The 21,102-nt window shown below is 32.8% G+C and overlaps 2 protein-coding genes across 2 annotated transcripts; both read right to left on the reverse strand.

The window, feature by feature from the left end:
• Positions 1-2,320: 2,320 nt before the first annotated feature.
• Positions 2,321-9,456, reverse strand: LOC143615835 (uncharacterized). The gene is made up of 4 exons (XM_077088853.1): positions 8,397-9,456; positions 6,039-6,965; positions 4,290-5,303; positions 2,321-2,685 (listed from the first exon to the last, which is right to left on the reverse strand). Exons 1-4 carry the CDS (start codon positions 8,946-8,948, stop codon positions 2,569-2,571), a joined length of 2,610 nt encoding a protein of 869 aa, XP_076944968.1. The 5' UTR covers positions 8,949-9,456; the 3' UTR covers positions 2,321-2,568.
• A 906-nt stretch (positions 9,457-10,362) lies between these two features.
• Positions 10,363-16,422, reverse strand: LOC143615834 (putative receptor-like protein kinase At2g30940). Its single transcript, XM_077088852.1, has 3 exons — positions 16,345-16,422; positions 10,517-11,008; positions 10,363-10,416 (listed from the first exon to the last, which is right to left on the reverse strand). Exons 1-3 carry the CDS (start codon positions 16,420-16,422, stop codon positions 10,363-10,365), a joined length of 624 nt encoding a protein of 207 aa, XP_076944967.1.
• Between the last annotated feature and the right edge of the window lie 4,680 nt (positions 16,423-21,102).

The following is a 21,102-nucleotide window of genomic DNA, read 5'->3' on the forward strand; positions in this document are numbered from 1 at the left end:
AGTTTAGAAATTGGATTAGATTGAGTGACGAGTTCCGAATTTGGATCAGAGTCGATTTGTAATTGACGAATTTTGATTGCGAACTATTGTTGGGTTATTTACAAAATTTCCACCGCGTGTTTTTTAATTTAACGCTCTAGAAGGTCGCGTACGTAATGTATGATAAGCCATTATTGTACGTTAACCCACCCATATATATATATGTGGTGTGATTAACTTAAAAAATAATAGTTTTGTGAGAAACATTAGAATATATCTAAGCCGTTGGATCTAGGATCTAGTGGTTTAGATTTGTAGTTTTTAAAAACCGTATAATTTTCTATTTGCATGGTATAGTATCCTATTTAGATGATGTGCTTTATTTTAAAGCCTTCTTACACTTTTCACAAAACAATTGTTTTTTATTTGAACCATTTTCTATATATATATATATATATATATATATATAAATTATACAATAAAAACAAACATTTTAGTTTCTTTAATTTGAGTATGGTACTGCTACATATTTTTTATTTTTATAAACTTAATATGTTACATGATTACCGGTAAGGACCAACGAGTGAACAGGTTGGGTTGGTGAGTTTGAGTCATGGGTCTAAAAGGGTTAACGCCAGAACGAGTCGATACAAAAATGTTAATTTGGTTAGGTCAGGACATGTTTGGGTAAAAAGGGGTCAAGTCAAAATGGATTTTATGTTCGAAAAGTGTTGGGTCAGAACGAGTTACGCGCGTACCGTTGTGAGGACACACAAAGTACCGGCACGGTAACACTAGTTACTCGTTAGATGCCAGGTTTGCATGCATAATCCGGCAGCTGCATCACGCGGGCACACAACTAGTATTTTAATATAAATAGTATCTTTAGGATTAAATGGTTTTTATTATACCAAGCGACTAGTTGCTGAGTAATTGCTGTGTGATCAAAATCGTTCAAAATTGAAAAATTTATGTATAAAATTATTACATAAAAATTATAATATGATTAATCCTGATTAACCACATTGCTAGTTTATATCTCACCCTTTGACTAGTGCCTAGCGAGTTCTACAACATTGGTGTGCATGAAATCAAAAAACACTGACATGTAACCGAAAAACTGAACACAAATAGCTTAATAAGTTAGAAATGACGGTTTAGTTTATGTTTATGTAAAAACAGATCTTTCTGTTTTGTAATAAGCCAAATTTATGGATTGCCGTTTTTGAATTTGATTTCAAGTACATTATAAGTAGGGGTGTCCAAAATACCCGAACCCGATTAACCCGACCCGAACCCGAATAAGTTGATTAGGGTCGGGTTAACCGGGTCAAAAAGTATTAATCGGGTTATTCGGGTTAACCCGATTAGTGGTGATACTTAACTTCAAATACGATGATGAAAAGGTGAAATAAGCACTAAAAAGTCAATAATGTAAGTTTTATAGAGAAGTTAATTATTCTGTTTATTCATGAACCGTTCGGTGAAAAGTTCATTTATGTTGTGTGAGCTATTTGTTTAGATTTTTAATAAACGAACATAAATGACCATGAACATGCTTATTTTTTAACTAATGAACATTAACACACATATTTGTTTGATTAAATGTTCGTATTCGTTTGAGGTTAAATGAACGAACATGGACATGACTATATGTAATTATAACGTAACTACTTGTAAAAGAAATTGAAAATTCTGTGGAACGAGAAATTTTGCAGCCTACAAGTTACAAACACAAAAATCAATTTAAAATTATAAAGTAGCATGGTCAACCCGACTAACCCGACCGATTAACCCGAAACCCGTATAACCCGAACCCGACCAACCCGAACCTTAGTAGGGTCGGGTTACAGGTTAGATATTTTTTAATAAAACCCGACTAACCCGACCCGATTAACCCGAAACTCAATCGGGTTGACCCGATGAACACCCCTAATTATAAGTATTTAATATATATGGCTTTTCAAATTTAGTAAATTTTAAGTTAACAACGATATTAAAGCCCAAATTTATTGTTTTGGACTATATTTTTTGGTTTAAAATGTCTGGCCCAGAGTTTGTTTTAGGCCTTAAATTTAAAGCTTAAATAGTAAAACTGAATCCAAATTAAAACCGCAAATACCTAAACCAAAAGAACCAAAATTGAGCGTGTTTGAAAACTCAAAAGCCGAATGTTTGGTTTTTGGTTCGGTTTTAATCCAACACTGATCTGAATGTGGACTTGTTATGGGATGAGATTAATGTTTTGATTTAAATAAAGCAGAACTGTATGGACAACTATATAATGTAGTATAGTCAAACATCTCCCTGCCATTTCCTAAAGGAAAGTCGAAACAAAACAAAGCAAGTTCAAACAAGTTGAAAAACAACATAAACTTACACATAAGCAATGCTCATTATAAAAAACCACGTCTTCCAAAGTTAAGCAAAACCATCCTTTTAGGAGGCTACCTCTTCTTTCGGATTGATTTGTAGCTCTTGACAAAGAACTACAAAATACTTACATTGTTTGCTTGTCCAACTCATGAAGACCTCTTTTACAGGAGACCTATTGGCATGCACATAATCCTCCACCTCCTTCTTTAGCATTTAGACATTATCCGATTTATTTGTACCCGGGCTGGGCCGATCAATATAATCAGCAAAAATCATTTCTTTCCCATTAATAGTTACTGATTGATCATTCACCTTTGATTTTGTAGGTACCTTCATATCAGATAAACCTTTTCAACTAATATAAATAAAAAAAAATAGAATTTGTATCTAATTTGATGAATCTGTTCTTATTAATATTACAAAATATTACACGGTTAAAACTTATAAGATAATAATGTGATAAAGCCACTCTTGTTTTGACATCTTTTGACTCACCATTTGTTACAAGTTTAGGTTTATTTGAATGCATTCCAAGAAACACTGCTCTGGTAATACTATGATAATTACTTACTTGGAATTCCAAAGCCATCTTAAGGTGCATTAAAACTTCTTTTGTTGTTGGTCGTTTTTCTCTTTCAACATGTAGGCACTGGTATGCAATCTCTTGAAATGTAGTCAATGATTCAGGCACAATTTGTTCCTTTAATTGCTCTAAAACCACCTCATCATGCTTTCCTTCTTCAAATCTGTTTCTAATTAACTCTGGTAGATAGTGATCCTCATGCTCGTGGATTGCAAATGTTGATCGCCCACACAAAATCTCAAATAAAACCACACCAAATGAATAGATATCAGATTCCACGGTTAAGAAACCTGATTTTTTGGAAACTGGGTCCAGGTATCCTGCCGTGCCACATTCATAATCGATGATATACTCTGGTTCCTGAGTTATTGGGCTTATCAAGGAAAGCCTAAAACCAGTAAGTTTTGCTTTCCAATCATGATTTAGTAGAACGTTTCCTGTTTTGATATCCCCGTGTATCACCTTTTCTTCTTTTCCAGCTCCTCCATGAATGAAATCCAATGCGCTTGCGACATCGATGCATATATTAAGTCGTTTCATCCATGTAAGAGAAGTATCAATCAAATACATATCAAGACTTCTTCTGGGCGCGTACTCATAAACAATATTTTTTTCATCTTGTTCATCACAGTAGCCTACAAGACCAATGACATTTCCGTGCTTATATTCCAACAGAATTTGGAGCTCACTAAAGAAATGTTTTTCCTCTTGACCAAGCCCTATATCTAATCGCTTTGCAGCAATGGGTTCAAATTCATCCCCGTCTTGAAGGTTTCCTTTATAGACTTTCCCAAATCGTCCGTTGCCAAGACAATTGTCAGCGTGGAAGTTTTGTGTGGCAAGTTTTATGTCTTCAAGTGGAATCCTAGTGTTGTCCTTATTTTTCTGTCAACCATAAGACACCGAATAAAGTATAAATTGTTAACATAAAAATTTAGACTAAAATGGTGTTGAAAAAATATATTGAAACTGGTGAATGCTAATAGAAAACAATTTTTTTTTAAAATACATACCAGTAGTTAAACACTAGAAACTGGTGAAAAAACTACTGATGGGGTGGCTTTGTCAATGCTCAAAAGGCTGTTGAAAACTGGTAACGAAAAACTATGAATTAGTGATAAAAACTAATATGGTGACAAAAGTTTTAAAAACTAGAAAAAATATAAAATGATGAAATTGATAATTTGGTGATAACATAGCTAAAAGGTAAACTTGACAGGTTGAACCTAGCAATTTATGCTTTATCAATTATTATCTAATGCCCCAAGCCTTTTACAATTTGTTAATATTACAGTTAATAATCACAGTGATTACTTCTTGGTATTAATAATAGGAGGTTAGAACAACCTACATGTAAGAATAATGCTTTCTCAAGTTCCTCGACCACGACTTTCATTGTAGGATTTTGGTCTTGAGTTTCTACCACACACTGATGTGCAATTTTAATAAATGTATGCAAAGAATCCTTGTTGGGTCCTCTATTTAGAACAAAACTGTTTTCACTAGTTTCTTCTTTTATTAGAGGATCTATCATGTCTTCTAGCGTTCCGGTGGAGTACTCTCGTCTTGCCACATAGGCCAGCCCTTCGTCACTCTCCTTCATGTAAATTGGGTCGTAGGCTAACCTCCCACATAGAATTTCCAACAAAACCGCTCCAAAACAATAAACATCTGATTCTCTTATAAAACTACCAGTCTTCCCATACTGTGGATCCCTGCAGCCATTTGGGCCAGGAGCTATATCATGATAGAAAGCTTCGTCTTCTTGATTTGGAGGCTGGATTTCGTATGGATTAAACTCGGTAATCAGTGCCCCCCATTTCTCGTCCAACCCAATGTTGATGCTAAATATATCATAGTTTATTATCATCTTTTGGTCCTCCATGTAAGAGTGAAGATAATTCAATGCTTGTGCAACATCAATGCAGATTTTCAAACGTTTTTCCCAATTCAAGATACACATGAGGTCACCATGTTTCAAATAACTACCGAGGTATCCATTAGAAACATTCTCAGTGACAAGGATCATCTCAGAATCTTCAACGCAAAATCCAAGTATAGTGATAATGTTATGGTGCTTAATACTTGTAAGTGTTTCAAGTTGTGTAAAAAACACTTCTTCAGTGTGAAAGGAATGTCCAGACTGGTACCGTTTTACGACTACCGTGCTTTTTCTCTTAGGATGTTTGCCTTTGATCTCCCCTTCCATGTATGAAGGATTTTCTTTATCAAAATGGTCGAGTTGTGCTCTGTACAAACTATAGTCATCCTGCCAAGATGGTTCAATTTTGTATGTCTCTGAGAAATTACTTGTTGCCAATATAATATCAGTGAGAGGAATCTTCAAGTGTTCCAAGTTGTTACCCTGTAATAATGGAGAAAAGAGAGTTATAGGTGGAAATAATAGTTGAAATTGGAGAGAAGAGAAGAAATAGTGTGGTAAATATTTTGAAGAAAAAAAAAAGAACTACATACACATTCCTCCCAAACATCTCAGAAACCCACAAACTTTGTAAATAATTTTGAGAAAACAAAGGTGATCTTTAGTAAAATCTCAATCTTGGTACACTGAACCGACCCCAACCGTCCAACTGATCTAAACCATCGAAACGATCCGAACAATGGGACGAACCCAAACCGACTTAAACAGTGAACCCACTTGACAAAATTCTTGGATTCGCCATTGATCATGTGCACGGTTATTCCTGCGGTATTAGATATACCTCTTATCATCGTATCTGGTTAGAAATTACTCGTTGGGTGTTCATACACAAAAATATAATTTTTAAAATCACCTCAAAAACCTTTTTAAAATAACCTAAAAGTTTATTCAGTTTAATAAGCTCAAGCTTGATTTGGGTAAACGGGTAGTCTCTATTAACTAATACCTTACTCGTCCCAAACCCACAAAAGTTATAACTAAGTTCCGTATCTGATCGACCCATCTTGGGTTTTTTTCACACTATTTGACTTCTTTTACCATCCCTCGATCAGCTGAAAGTAATAACATGATTGAAAATTCGAAACAAAACGAAAGTTGCATTGCAAGAATATAGAACAACAAAATAAACCATAATAAAAAACAAAAAAAGGGTCTTACATTAATATTCAACTCAGATTCCAGTGCTTTCACAAGTGTATCGACAACATCGTCTATGTTTGGGCGGTTTGAATACTCCTCGTTTACGCAAGAGTATGCTACTCTTGTGTATTTAAAGAGTGTCTGTGTGGACATTTGTTTCCATAGATCAGGATGGACTATATCCTCTAGTGTTCCGTCTTCATAATGATCTTTGGCCAATGGAGCTAGAAACCTATTAGCCTCATTCTGAAAAAATGCTTTCCTCCCGCAAAGTATTTCGAGTAAAACAACACGGAATAAGTATATGTCTGACTTGTAGGACACGCCTCCCATCTTTTCAATTGTTGGGTCCATGCACCCCGTTAAGCCAATTTGCTCACAAGGGGAGACTTGATCCTTATTGTATACTGGTAGTTTGATGGATGCTTCAAAACAAGATAACTTAGCTTCCCAGTTCTTGTCTAATAAAATTGTGTCACTATTGATGTTACAATGTATGATAGCATAATCACGTCCCTCATAAGAATGAAGGTAACTCAACGCACGAGCCACACCAACAGAGATCTTTAATCTTTGTATCCATGTGAGGTTCAGATTGTTTAGATATTGCCCGAGACTTCCGTTGGCCTCATACGTGGTTACGATAATCTTTTCATCTTTCTCATCACAGAACCCAACAATAGAGACAAGATTTGTATGCTTGAGATCATAAAGCACGGATATTTCCCTGAAGAACTTAAGGTCTGCTTCCACATGCTTACAATCAAACCTCTGTGCAACAATCTTCATCAACCTGCTTCCAGATTGTAAGAGTCGTCCTTCATATGTGGTACTACATCCCGTGTGTCCAATGATGTTATCATCATTAAAGTTGTTGGTGGCCTTTACTACGTCTTCGAGTTGGATTTGTAAGTGAGCAAACTTGGTCATTGTTGATGTCATGCTCTGTTTATCAAATAGAATTTAAGGAGAGCAAAAACAATGGTTACAAATTAATGACAAGGTACGATCTAATATGATACATATGGCCTCTCATCCTTGACTGTATATTCCTTTTACTTAAAGAACATTATATATATATACTAGTTTTTAACCCCCGTATTACGGGAGGTGTTTTATATTGTTTGTTCTAATATTTATTTATTTTTTGAATTTATATTTTTTTTATTATATGAAAGTTAATAATATACTTATGGTTTGATAATAAATAGTTTAACAAATAAATGAGATGTTATAACCCGGTAAAAGTTATATGGTTTTGATGAGACCCAAGACCCGTTTATATTTTTTACTATAAAAATGTTTTTTAATTATAAATAATATTTATGAAAGTTAATAATATACGTATGGTTTGATGAGACCCAAGACCCGTTTATTTTTTTTACTATCAAATTGGTTTTTTAATTTAAATAATACATATATATCTTTTTTAAAATAAATCATATATTAATTTTTATTATATCCTATTTTATAGGATTTTTACATCAATAATTTGGTTAGAATAATTTTTAATTTAATGAGATGTTATAACCCGTTTAAGAAATATATGGGTTTGGTAAGATCCATACCCATGAATTTGAGTCAAATGCATGAGAAGCCTTCATTTAAAAATCAAGCAAATCTTGTGACTCTAAAAAAATGGGGAGTGACCACATCGCGACAAGTAGGATTTTTATATCTTCGTTTATATATATTATAGATATACCTTATAAAAATATTTTTTTAAAAATTATAAAACGAAAATTTTATAAAAGTAAAAAAACCATTTTTTTTTTATTTTTCAACCCGGTTTCATAAAAAAACAACCTAATTATACACATATGTATATTTTTATTTATTCTCGATTTACATTATGTACACATATGTACATTATCATTGATCTTAATTGTACATATGTGTATAAAGAATAACAATTATAAAATTTAAAAATTAGTAATATATATATATGCATGTATGTATAATTTTGCTAACCCGATAGTTAATTTTTTATATATTTATTAAACCGGGATGAAAAATAAGAATTTTTTTTATATTTTTCTTATTATCATATTCTTTTTGTTTTATAATTTCTTTTATTTTTCTTAAAATTAGTTTTTTGTGTTTCAAAATAGTTCTCAAAGTTCTCAATTTTCATAGTGCTTTAATAAGATACTATTTAAAAGTACTTTATGCAATTCTAATAGTTTTCAACGTATATATTCTTTGTTTAAAAGTACATATATTTGTTTTTATATATACTTTGTTTGGAAATGAAAGCCTAAATATGTGTGCTTATTCTTGTCATTAAGAGATTATTGATAAATAAAAATGTTACAATAAATGTCTTTATTTGATTTACGGTTATCGTTTATATTAATTAATGCATTTAATGCTTACTTGATACTCCAATGCCTTTATAAGTTCCATTAAAACTTTTCTTGTTGTCAGCCGTTTTTCTCTTTCGTGATATAAGCATTGGTAGGTAATCTTTTGAAATGTAGCCAATGATTTTGGCTCGATTTGTTTCCTTATTTGCTCGAACACCACTTCATCATGTTTTCCTTCTTCAAATATGTTTCTAATGAACTCTGGTAGATAGTGGCCTTTATGTTTTTGGATTTCATACGTTGATTTTCCACACAAGATCTCAAATAAAACCACACCAAACGAATAAACATCAGATTCTATGGTTAGGAACCTTGATTTTTCATAAAGTGGATCAAGATATCCCTTTGTGCCACATGCATAATCGATGACATACTCTGTGTTATGAGTTATTGGGCTTATTAAGGAAAGCCTAAAATCGCCAAGTTTTGCTTTCCATTCATGGTTTAGTAAAATGTTAGCAGTTTTAATGTCCCTATGTATCACCTTTGCTTGTTTTCCAACTCCTCCATGTAAGAAATATAACGCGGTTGCAACATCAATGCATATAATAAGTCGTTTCATCCATGTAAGAGAAGCATCCTTCAAATACCTATCAAGACTTCCTTTGGGTGCATACTCATAACAATGAATTTTTCATCTTTTTCATCACAATAGCCTATAAGACCAATTACATTCTCGTGCTTATACTCCAATAGAATTTGGAGCTCATTCCAAAATTGTTGTTCCCCTTGACCTAGCCTTGTATCTAGTTGCTTTGCAACAATGGTTTTAACTCCATCACCATCTTGAAGCTTTCCTTTAAAAACTCTTCCAAATCCTCCTCCCCCAATGCAATTGTCTTTATTGAAGTTTTGTGTGGCTATTGTTATGTCTTGAAGTGAAATTATGGGGTTGTTAATTTTGTTGTTCTGTCATACATGACACACCAAATTAAATACATATATTGATAACAATAGGTTGTAAAAATAAAAATTGATGATTAATTAAAGCCGTGGTGAAAACAATATATACATATTGGTGGTACTATTAGAAAACAAATAATTTTGAAAATATATGTTAGTAATGATAGAGTACATATAAGTTAATAATTTGTGATGAGTTGGCTTTGCCTGTGCTCAGTTTCCATATGATTTGCTTGAATGAACAATTCATATGATTTTAACTAGACGGGTGCCCGAGCTATGCAGCGGGAAACACATACATTTGTAATCATGTAACAAGTTTATGGGTGTTCGTTGTTCGATTTGAAACCGAAAAACGTTCAAACCGGTCATTGGTTTGATTTCACCACTGATTTTTTTCATTAACTTTTGGCCGGTCGTTTTCAATTTCAAAGGTTCGTTTCGGTTTTCGATGACAAACACCAATTACTAACGGTATGACCCACGGTTTAATTTAAAATTCATAAAAACCAAACCGCAAACGCCCCATCATAAAATGCTATTTTTTTAAATGAAAAAAACTAAAACAATATGACACTAAAATTAAAGATAAAAACATGATTGTTTTTATAGTGTAATTTCTTTAAAAATATATTAGTACATGAAAAAGTTATTGATGTTTAAAAATAATGAGAGGAGTTGAATTAAAAATGATAATAAAAATCACATAAGAGTGAAAGATCAAGGATAATAATTGTAACTATTTTTATAATTTACAAAAGTTAAGTAATTGAAGGATAATAATTGTAATTATTTAATAACCTCTTTTAGAACGAAATTGCTTTCATCATTTTCTTCCTTTATTGTAGGATCAATAATGTCATGTAGCGTTTCCGAGCAGTAGCATCGCCTTGCCACCAGAGCCAACCCTACTTCATTCTCTTGAAGGTAAATTGGGTCATTGGCTCTCCTCCCACATACTTCATTAAGGTAAATTGGGTCATCGGCTCTCCTCCCACATAGAACTTCAAACAAAACTACTCCAAAACTATAAACATCTGATTCTCTTTTTAACGCCTTCATATATTCTGGATCTATGTAGGCCGGTCTGCCAGCCTTGTTGAGATAGAGAGTTTCATCTCGTTGATCTGGAGGCACAAATAAAGAGAACCAAAACTCAACAATCTTTGCCCCCAAATTCTCATCCAACCCTATGTGTTGGCTACATATATCACGGTTTATTATCACCTTTTGGTCTTCCATCTCATTATGAAGGTACTTCAAAGCATGCGCAACATCAATAACGATTTTCAAACGCTTTTCCCAAGTAAAAATACGCATCCGGTCAACGTTTCCCAAATGATTAAAAAGGTATCCATTAGAAACATTCTCAGTAACAAGGATCATCTCAGAATCCTCAACACAAAATCCAAGTAAAGTGACTATGTTGGGATGCTTTACACTGCTAAGCATTTCAATTTCTGTAAAAAACGCAACTTCTTTATACGCGTTATGCCCAAAAGGGTACCGTTTAATAACCACAGTCTCTTCAACGGATGAATGATTTTCTTTACCAACATGGTCGTCGAGCTCTGCTCTGTACAAAGTAACGCCATCAAAAGATGAAATTTGGTATTTCTCTGAAAAATCATCCGTCGCTAGTTTAATATCAGCAAGCGGAATCTTCAAATGTTCCAACTTCTTGATTTGTTGTTGCTGCTTCTTCTGCTTCCGCTGCCGCTGCAAATTAAATATGTGAAAAGAAAAGAGAGTTAGAGCTTAAATATGTGAAATTGAAAAATTATGTGGTTTGAGAAGAACTAAAGACGACCAGAGGTGAAATCGCCCTATACATTCTCCCAAGCCAACAAACCAATTATAGTTCTAAATTAGGCTCAAATACTAGAGAGTTACAATTAGTTAAACCAAATTAAATTATTAAGGATAGTTAGCTAGATTAAATGCTAACACGAAAGGAGTGTAAAGTTAGAATACAAAGGGAGACAAAAATGAGAAGTGTGAGAAAGTTTTTTGGCCACACAAAAAACCCTTAAAAATAAAGTCAAAAAAGATAATAAAAAATTATAACTCAAAATATAAATAAAAAACGAAAAAAATAAAAAAAAAAACTAAAATGTTTTCGCCATCATTCCCGTTCAATTTTTAAAAAAAAAAACATACAAAAAAATAAAAAAAAATTTGAAGAAAAGACACAATGGTGTGATAAAAAAAAAACACAATGATGACAAAAATGAATAAAATACACAATTATAACTAAAAAAGACACAATAGATCGCAAATTATTACACAATGCCGAACAAAATATATAACACAATATTGAGTATTATAACACAATATAAAGAAAAAAGACACAATGACAAGGAAAAAAGACACAATAAATGACGAAAATAAGCAGAAAACACAATGATAAACAGAAAGACACAACGAATATTTTCACTTGCCATTGTGTGTTTTTTTAATGAGAACGAGAAAGACGGTAGAAACATTTTTGTGTTTTTCTTTTTTTTTTTTTTATTATATTTTGAGTTATGATTTATTTATTTGTTTATTTTTAATTATTTAAGGGTTTTTTTGTGTGGCTATAAATCATTCTTATTTTTGTTTTCCCTTGTAGAAATAACTTGACCCTACGAAAGGAATATAAATCCTCGGTGTTAGCTTAATCAAATTAAATCGTTCACGCTTATAATAGTCCTAATTATAAATTTGCTAAAATTTCAAAGTATTGATGATTACATGTATTCAGTTTGTGAAGTGAAAAAAGTTAAGTTAATCGTAGGTAAGAAAGGAGTATTATATATGTGTTAATATTTATTAAGTAATTTAGATTAAATTGATTAAGAAACAATAGAAGGAAAGTTGAAGACGTATATTGTAGCAATTGAAGCTATATAACGTATGTAATTGCATGATTCATAAATTTTTTTTTTAAACTTAATAATCGAAGTTTTATATAATTTACTATAAAACGATTACAATAAAGTGGCAGGCAAACGGGCAACAAGCTGCGCCGCAACCCCCTTTTGAACAGCAAAGCCAATCCTGCTAAAAACGAAGCTTTGAGACCTAGAAGCTGAAGAGGTTCCGTGTACGACGCGCTGAACCCTACTCAAAAATTTCACAGCCTCTGGAGCCAGAAAACCAAATGTATCAAAGGCAAATGGTAGAAAGACATGTTGATTATCTAAACAAGCTTTCTAGTGTTTAACAACTTTGCCCGATTCAGCCTTCAACGCAGCCTGACCCACAACAAACCCACGGTCCCTGAGCCCAACAAGAGGAGACACTCCTGTAAGATCCACACAAGCGTGTTTCCCCCCTGCCCACCCGAACACAAGAATATCAGCTGGTCGTAAAGTAGACCTCCCTTCAATAGGATCCGTGAGAAAGTTAACAGAGGCCTCCTTTTTAGCAGAAATCCCTGCCCGTTTAAGAACATAAATTGAGTGAAAATTTTAAATGACAGTTATAGTTAACTAGATGATAACTAACTGGAACAAGTATATATCTCCAACATATGTTAAAATAACATGGCACTTTAAAAATGGATTAAACAATTCCTCAATTGTGTTAAATTTGTTTAAAAGGGGTCTTGGATTATGCTTTTAACGTGTTAAAAGACAAAGAACAATATATTAAATTAACATTTAACAGTAGTGAGATGTAGTTAAAATGATTAAACAATTTCTTTTGGGTGAGATGAAGTGAAAGAGAGAAAAGTAAGTGATGTTATGCTTATGTGGAGTTAAGATAGATTAGAGTATACCCCGTGACCTAAAACTACAACTTAATAAGAATAAGAAAACGTAGTACGTTGTTTTAAAATACATTTTCTTTGTTTATTTTTTTGCAAGGTTGACTAGGGATAAAATAAATAAATAAATAAATACATAAAGAAAGAAAAAGAAAAGAAGAGTTGCATTTATGCAGAACTTAGAGGACATGTTCATTAAAATTTTGTGCAAGTGTGGTTATGAATGAAGAAAGAAAATATTATAGTTTAATGACTAAATTTTGAGAAACACTATTCAAACGATATATTTTTTTAATATTCGTTGAAAATGCTTATGAGTAGAGAAGAAAGAAAATATATATAAGAAATATTATTTAATTGAAAATGAGAGAGAAAATATAGTGGTTTTTAATGTAATTATAGAAATTGAAATTGAGAAAACGAGGTTGTATGTTCAAATCTTTGCAAATAAAAAGAGAATGTGAACTTTTGATGTTCAATAAGATAATAAATAATTATAATCATCATCATCATCATCATCATCATCATCATCATAGATAACATTGGTTACTGGTTAATCTAGTTCTATTATGGTTCGGTTAAAGAATAGAGTTTTCTCACCCTTAATTAAGCAGATGGTTTAACAATTTTTTTTTTTTTTGATTTGAGTATGACATTGTTAAAATTTATTTATTAAAAAATAATAACATGTAATAAGGTTACCAATGTTGAGACTGATCTAGGTAAACTAGTGTTTTGTTGTTTGATCCGTTCATAACCTACAATTGGTATCAAAGCTTTCGGGCTCTATCAGAGTCGGCTAAGAGGGGTGGCAAGGTAGTCGACGGCCATAGGCCCGACACCCCGCTAGGCTCGAAATTTTGTTTTTAATTATATATATTTTTATGAAAAAATATATATATATAATTAATGTTTCAAAACAATTACATAACCATCAGCTTGGTCTAGTGGCAAAGAGGTATGATATCTAACAAAGAGGTTGTGAGTTCTAGTCTTATTTGAGACATTTTAAAGATTATTTTTATACAAAAGTTTTTTTCACAACTCAAATATAACCAAGTAAGCCCATTTATAATTAAATTGTTTAAACCCAATAAAATGTTCCTTTCACTTAACTTAAGGCCTAAAATTTTTTTGCCTTTGCCCCCAAAAAAATTTCGCCTTCTCGGAGCCGGCCCTGGGCTCTACTAATTGTGAATCTTAGGTCACTACCTTGGATTTTGGTCTTGTTTGTGTGAAAAAGACGTGCTCAAGTGTTTTGTGGGTCTACAGGTTCATAATGTTGAAGATAGTGTGTTTACCAGCTTGAAACTACAAGTGTTTTCGCTTCGAGTTTGAAATTGTGGTGTGTTTATGTGTTATTTGTGGTATTAAAGTTGTTAAAACACAATATTAAAGTGGTTAAAAGCTTCAACATGGGTGTTTCTTAGATCTACAAGTGTTGAAGTGATCGATTTGAGTTTTCTTGAAAGGAAAAGTGTGGAAAGAACTGTGGAAAGTACAATCCGTACTTTCCTAAAAAGTAGTCTAATCGAGTTCATCAAATCACTCTAATCGAATCTACAAAACACTTTAATCAAACTCACAAATACATTCTAATCAAATCCTCAAAGTATTCTAATCTAATCCTAAAAAGTATTCTAATCGAGTTTTTCAAACCATTCTAATCGATTTCTATTCGATTAGATTACTCTATTCATTCGATTACTTTTGTTATTCGATTAGATTAAACTGCCATTCGATTACTATAACCTTGGACCTTTTCACATAATCTGTTGGCCATTTGATTACTTTGTAAATCCGATTACTTTGGACTTATACCTTTCACAGAATCTGTTTGGATTATTTAGACTTTAAAATTTGGTTGAACCATGACGACTGAAAACGAAGCAATAAAGAACTATATGATCTTTGAGAATGAGGCTATGACAACTAGTAAGCCTCCTAAGCTGCCTAAATGGGACAATAACTTTGAAGAATTCAAATGGCAATACGCCAAAAAGGGCTTTTTAGGACCTTTTGTGTGGGACGCTTGTAAAATAGGGTCCTAAAATCTATTTAATAGGACAAATAAACATTTGAGGTCCTTTTACAATATACACTACAGAACCGGTGTCCTAAAAAGTTATTTAATAGGATGGATGATTCTTTGGGGTCGTATTATCATATAACTTAATAAGACACTTAAAATTTAAATCATAATAAAGTAAACTATAAGACATTTAGTTGTTGGTGTCCCATTATGTAGCAATGTAATAGGACACTTGATCACTGGAGGTCTTATTATAACATAAGCTTATAGAACATTTTGTAGTTAAGTCATAAAACATATGTTTTATAGGACGCTTATTCGCTAGAGTTTTATTATAACATAACTTAATATGACATTTGACACTTGGGTCTTATAATTTTAACTTTTACATGACTTTTAACCACTGTGGTGTAATATGTGGTGTAATATCTGAAAACAAAAAACCCTAATATCAAATTAATATGTTAATTATATGGCGATTATTAAAACCGATCGAATAATAATGTCGACTTACCGAATGTGATAAAATAATAAAGTGTAGATTACCAAAAGAGTTAATACCTCGTTAAACCGATAGAACTACAATGATGATTAATCAAACATTCTAATAATAATCTAATTCTATAATTAGCTAAGTCATTTAATGCATGTTAATGATAGTCTCAAATAAATTATTACATTACAAACGTAGAGTTTTGACATATAAAAACTCAAATTAATTATGAAGTAAGTCGAAGAACCGGTTATGCCATTTTGTGAAACTGAATTTGAAATACTTCACAGCGAGATTTCTTTTTCCTAAATGAAATCAATTAAACCAAAATTCATGGAGATTACGATTACTTTAAATATAAAAACGTCGCAACCCTAAATCATGTTTCTCTCTAACTTATTTTAAGGTGTTCACTTTTAATGTCAAAACGTTATTTTTTTGTTGTCTTATACTTGAAGGTATAATTGAGGCGGATTCAAATTATTAGTTGCTACAATCTGCAATATTTACAGCTGCTACTCTACCCCTTGTCCAAAAGCAACATCAGGTACTTGTAACATTGTTTTGTGTAGTGTTGCAACCATAATGTCGATTCAACCTAATGCAAAATTTGAAGACTACAAATTATCAACCCTGGACACGGATAGATGGAAATATTGAAATTGATATTGCACCCAAACTTGTAAGCTTCCTTTGACTTTTTATAGATGTCAATTTTCACCCAATTAATTTTACTCGGTTGATATGAGTTTTTTTTTTTCACATGTCAAAATAACAGAACCGGATTTAATAGGTGACTGAAAGTCACATTCTGGTACTCCATTAAGAGTGCTCTCAAAATTAACAGAATTCATCTTACTGTTATTAAATTTTAATATCTTTTACATAAATATTTCATCTAAACATCATCATATAATCTTTAGTGCTCTCTAATGAGCATGTAGCATGAGGATGGGTGAAGAGCCTAGACCCAAATGAGCTAGTTGGTGGTACATAGATTGGACCAAAATGGTGTGAGGTAAATGTTTAAGTACCAATAAAAATAGATGAAAAGTAGGTGAGACCATATAGGTTATTTTCCACAATTCAAGATTGTATTGGTTCATCCATTGCATGGCCTTGTCCATTCATCTCGGTATGTATTTGTTAAACTTGTGATACGAATAATTTTAATAACATGGAACTTAATGCTTATACATGGATGGTTTATTTGTAGGTAGTCCGTGAGTATTGAGGACACATGATGACTCGGGATTTTATGGTGCTTGTTTCTTTTATTGCTTTGTAATTTTTTTGTTGAATGTTACAAGAATTTATGTTGGATAATGTTAAACTTATTTATGTTTAGTGTTTTCGTTATGAACAAGTTTATTTAATATAATGAAGTTTTATTTCTTTCAATATTTATATGTCCATAACCGTATCGTAAAATTGTGTGTGGACGTTTAAAAAAAGGTTGTATAATATGATTTGTTAGGACTTCGAATTTTTGTCCTATTAAACGTTAGAACATTGTAAAAGTGTCTATGTTTTTTTTTATGTTTAAGTTGTTCATAGACATATTACGCGACCATAAAATTTAGTTTCATAATCTTGTTTGGGATATTATTACCCTTTTCTTGGTACTATAATATTACATCATAAGGGTCCTATAAATTAATTTTTAAGGACGTTTGTATGTGTATCAAAAGATTAAAGGTAGGTAAACACATGTTAAAACATTGAAAAAGTGTCATAATATATTTTTATTGGGACGCTTTTTATGTTGTTAATGGATATATTATGCGACCATAAAATTGGTTTCATAATCTTATTTGGGATATCAGGACGCTTTTTGAGTTATAAGACTTATTACGACCCCTTTACATGAAACACTTTTCTCGTTGGTCCTATTAAATGAAAGGTACTATAAAATAACATTTTAGGACGCTTTTGTGCGTACTAAAAAGCCCTTTTTGTTGTAGTGTGGAGTTTTAAGAACTATATTATAATCACAGATTATGCTCTTCTTAGACCCATTGAGACTGGTCCACATATTCCCATGACTACTACTGCTGATGGCCAAGTTCCCAAGCCTTTAATCTCATTTGATGACGAAGATAGGAAAATGTTAAGTGATGATCAAAAGGCATATGGTGTTCTTAGTGTTTGCCTTTCACTTGAAATTTCTCAAACTTTGAGGGATCACACCACTGCTAAGGTCCTAAGGGATGCTTTGTTGAACAAGTTTGAAGGAAACTTTGAGATGAGGAATAGTAAGAAAGCAATGTTGAAAGGAGATTTCAACATGTTTAATCATGTGCAAGGAGAAACAGTTACAAAACTCATTCATAGGTTGGAAACATTGATTACAAAGATAAGAAGTGTAGGAATTTATTATGATCAAATTGAAATCAATGACAAGTTGCTACTCTCTGCCTTACACCTGGAACAGTAGTGTGGTCACTATTAAAAGAACAACAAACCTTACGAGAACTCCTCTTTCAGATTTGACATCCATCATCATGTCTTTTGAGATGGATGACAAAAGTTCTCTTAATAATGCTGGAATATCTACTGGGTCCGGAATCAACACAACTTTTCTAAGCCAAGCACACCCCATAGTTCATGTAGTTAATGGGGTCAATGTGTTTTTTAGTCAGCAAGCTCAAAACTCAGTCTTCAAACCCACTGCAAGTCCACAAACACCATCAAGTTCAAGCTCATTTCAAGATGTTGATAAAGCCGTTGAGCAAGCTTTGAAAGTTCATGGAATCAAGAAACCTACAAGCAGCGTATCCTACTCATCTCCTCAAGCTCCTCAAGTTAATGACTCTCATGTGGCACTGTTTCATGCCTTAATGGCAAGCCATGATGAATTGCTGCAATGAAAGTTGTTGCTTCCTTCATTTCAACAAGGAGACATTCCCGAGATCAACAATAAGGATCTCAAAATATGGACATCAAATATCAGATGGTCATGACTGTTCACCGAGCCTATAACTTCATGAAGAAATATGGCAAGAACACCTTTAGAGATTCAAATGGGAATAGAATTGGGTTTGATAAAGACAAGCTCCGATGCTACAACTGCAACGAGACCGAACACTTTGCGAGGGAATGTACAAATCCGCCTAACACTGCAAACGACATCAAGATCATTGAGATGTCTAACAATGAAGGTATGAGGAAAATTGATTAAAGGACCGTTTAGAGCTCCTCTTCCAAATCAAGAGTTCCAAGAATCAGCCAAGGAAACACATCAAAAGGGAACTCTGAGTCAAGCTCGAAGGCCATGATCACTGTGCCAGCTGAAGGAACCAAGCCAGATTGGGAGGATAACCAATTTGTTGAGCTGATCAACCCTCTAACCTTTGTTGGGATAACATTTGTAAATGAAGGCAATCCCTCATCAAGCGCCGCTGTTGAGACACATCAAACAGTCTCAGGCATTCCCGAGGTACACAAACTTTGCACTCAAGCTTGTATTGATAAGGTTAAGAACTATAGAACTCTAACTCTTCTTTGATAGATTAAAAATTGTTCTTAGATGTCAGAACAATGATTACAATAAAGCTGAAAAGATTTTTGCCACTAGGATTAAAACTCACAATAATGATATGGCTAAACTTAATGAAAAACTATTTCAGTCTGATAAACTAGCTGAGCATCACGAAAGATGTGTTATAGAATTAAATGCTAAAATTGATAAAGACTTAGCACAAAGAAATATAGCCGCAGAAAAATTTGAGTTAGTCTCTGTAAATTAAATGGAATCATTGGGGCACAGATTGGGGTGAAACAAAAAACAGGTATAGAATATGATAATACAGCTATTCCACCTCCTTTTAATGATAATTATACTAGCCTACCTCACTTTGGTATCAACACCCCACCATAGGATGATGAGATGCTCTATGGTATTGGTCATGTGCTAAAACCAAAGACATTTGTTCCTCCTGTCTCCAAAGCTGTTGATCCCATTATTTCGTCAATTAGTCCTAATAGTAGTTTATCTTCTTCAACAGGTTGTGTAGACGGAAGTGAATGTGTGGAAATGGACATGGGTTATGGAGATAAAAGAATTTTAAGTTCACTTTTTGATTCAAGTGTGAATCTAACACAATCATTTGTTAACCATGTCTGTAATAATAAGACAGTGAAAAACATTTTGAATGATCATGTATTATGTGAGAGTGTTGATGTCGGCATTACTCAGGTTCATATGAATGAAAATGATGTTTTCGTATCTGATAGTGATTGTGAAACAGTATATGATGAAACTTTCAGTAATAGAAATGTGCAAGAAAATATGTTTGATGAAATAAACGTAACTAGTTGTTCATCAAAAGATTGTAAAATTGAGGAAAAATATAATAAAAGAATCTGTTTTGAAAGCGAAAAGGCTAGCACATCTAGTAAATATGTCCCACCGCATAAAAACCGTTGGGTCATAAATTGGTTAGACTAACGCATATCAAAAGGCCACGACGTGATCAAGAGTAAAGTGAAATAAACGAAGACGAGTGAAGAATTGCATTATGGTTGTGATGGTGTAATACTGAAATCCCCATGGATTTCAGTTTGTCTAGTAACACCGAAATCCCTATGGATTTCGGTTAGGCTAGTTTAGGCTTATTTGGGCTTGGCATTTGGGGCTTTTATGGTAACCCTATATATAGTTGTTGTTTAATCATTTTAGGGTTAGAGAGTTGGTAAGCAGAACTAGAGATCTCTCTAATACTTTCATAGCCACCATCCAGAGAGCATAAGATTCTGTGTGAATTGGTTTATGTATTTGACGATTTATTGATAATAGAATCGTATGCATTGAAACCATATTATATCGTGTTCATCTTGTTCTTCATTCATTATTGTTCTTGAATCACCGCGGTATTTGGATTCCACACAAATATCGTGTTCGTATTGATATCATACTGTAGTGATCCAGATTTAGGACTTACAAAAACTCTTTCTTTCAATCCACTAATTAATATAACCATCCTCAATTATACAATCACTTTAATAGCAACTGCAATGGTTGTCATCAGCAAGATTATGTTAATTCATTCTTTTCAAATGTTTTTTATGATCGAGGTTACATATCTAATATCCTCTATGTTCCTTCCCAAGCATCACCCTTTACGCCAAACCATGTATATCATAGTTCTGATGAGTTCTATAGGGATTCAAGAAGTAAATGTAGTTTTGTTTGTGGCAACCCATCTCACCTTGCAAGACATTGCAAGAACCGGCATAGAAAGCAGAAGGAAATGAACAATCAGTTTAATCAATTATGTTCTAAAGCTACACCAAGCCCAAGAATAAGAATTGATCAATATGATAGTTCTGCCGGTGAAATGGACATGAGATCTAAAAACATAAAAAACCAGAAAACCACCTTTTTGGAAGTTCTAAGCCTGAAAGGTCAAAGAACTTGCCAAAAAGAAACACAAAAAGAAATCCAAATATTGAAAGATCTGAGGATTTTTTTAAAACCAAGAAGAAGACAGTCGAGAAAGTCTTCCAAAACCTGGAAACCTGCATCTGCATGG

The sequence above is a fragment of the Bidens hawaiensis genome, unplaced genomic scaffold, assembly GCF_021521415.1.
Source record: "Bidens hawaiensis isolate Kalapana, Puna unplaced genomic scaffold, B.hawaiensis_p1.1 tig00044677_1, whole genome shotgun sequence".
Classification (NCBI taxonomy): domain Eukaryota; kingdom Viridiplantae; phylum Streptophyta; class Magnoliopsida; order Asterales; family Asteraceae; genus Bidens; species Bidens hawaiensis.

What these genes read in the sequence shown, in the direction of transcription:
- LOC143615835 (XM_077088853.1), bottom strand. Translation starts at nt 8,948, where the DNA reads ATGAAACGACTTATTATATGCATTGATGTTGCAACCGCGTTATATTTC. An exon ending in TAAAGGCATTGGAGTATCAA is followed by an intron (nt 6,966 to 8,396) that starts GTAAGCATTAAA and finishes TTTGATAAACAG; the next exon opens with AGCATGACATCAACAATGAC. An exon ending in AGAAAGCATTATTCTTACAT is followed by an intron (nt 2,686 to 4,289) that starts GTAGGTTGTTCT and finishes TCTGATATGAAG; the next exon opens with GTACCTACAAAATCAAAGGT.
- LOC143615834 (XM_077088852.1), bottom strand. Translation starts at nt 16,422, where the DNA reads ATGAATTCTGTTAATTTTGAGAGCACTCTTAATGGAGTACCAGAATGT. An exon ending in CACCTATTAAATCCGGTTCT is followed by an intron (nt 11,009 to 16,344) that starts GTTATTTTGACA and finishes TTTAATTTGCAG; the next exon opens with CGGCAGCGGAAGCAGAAGAA. An exon ending in ATGAGATGGAAGACCAAAAG is followed by an intron (nt 10,417 to 10,516) that starts GTGATAATAAAC and finishes TTGTGCCTCCAG; the next exon opens with ATCAACGAGATGAAACTCTC.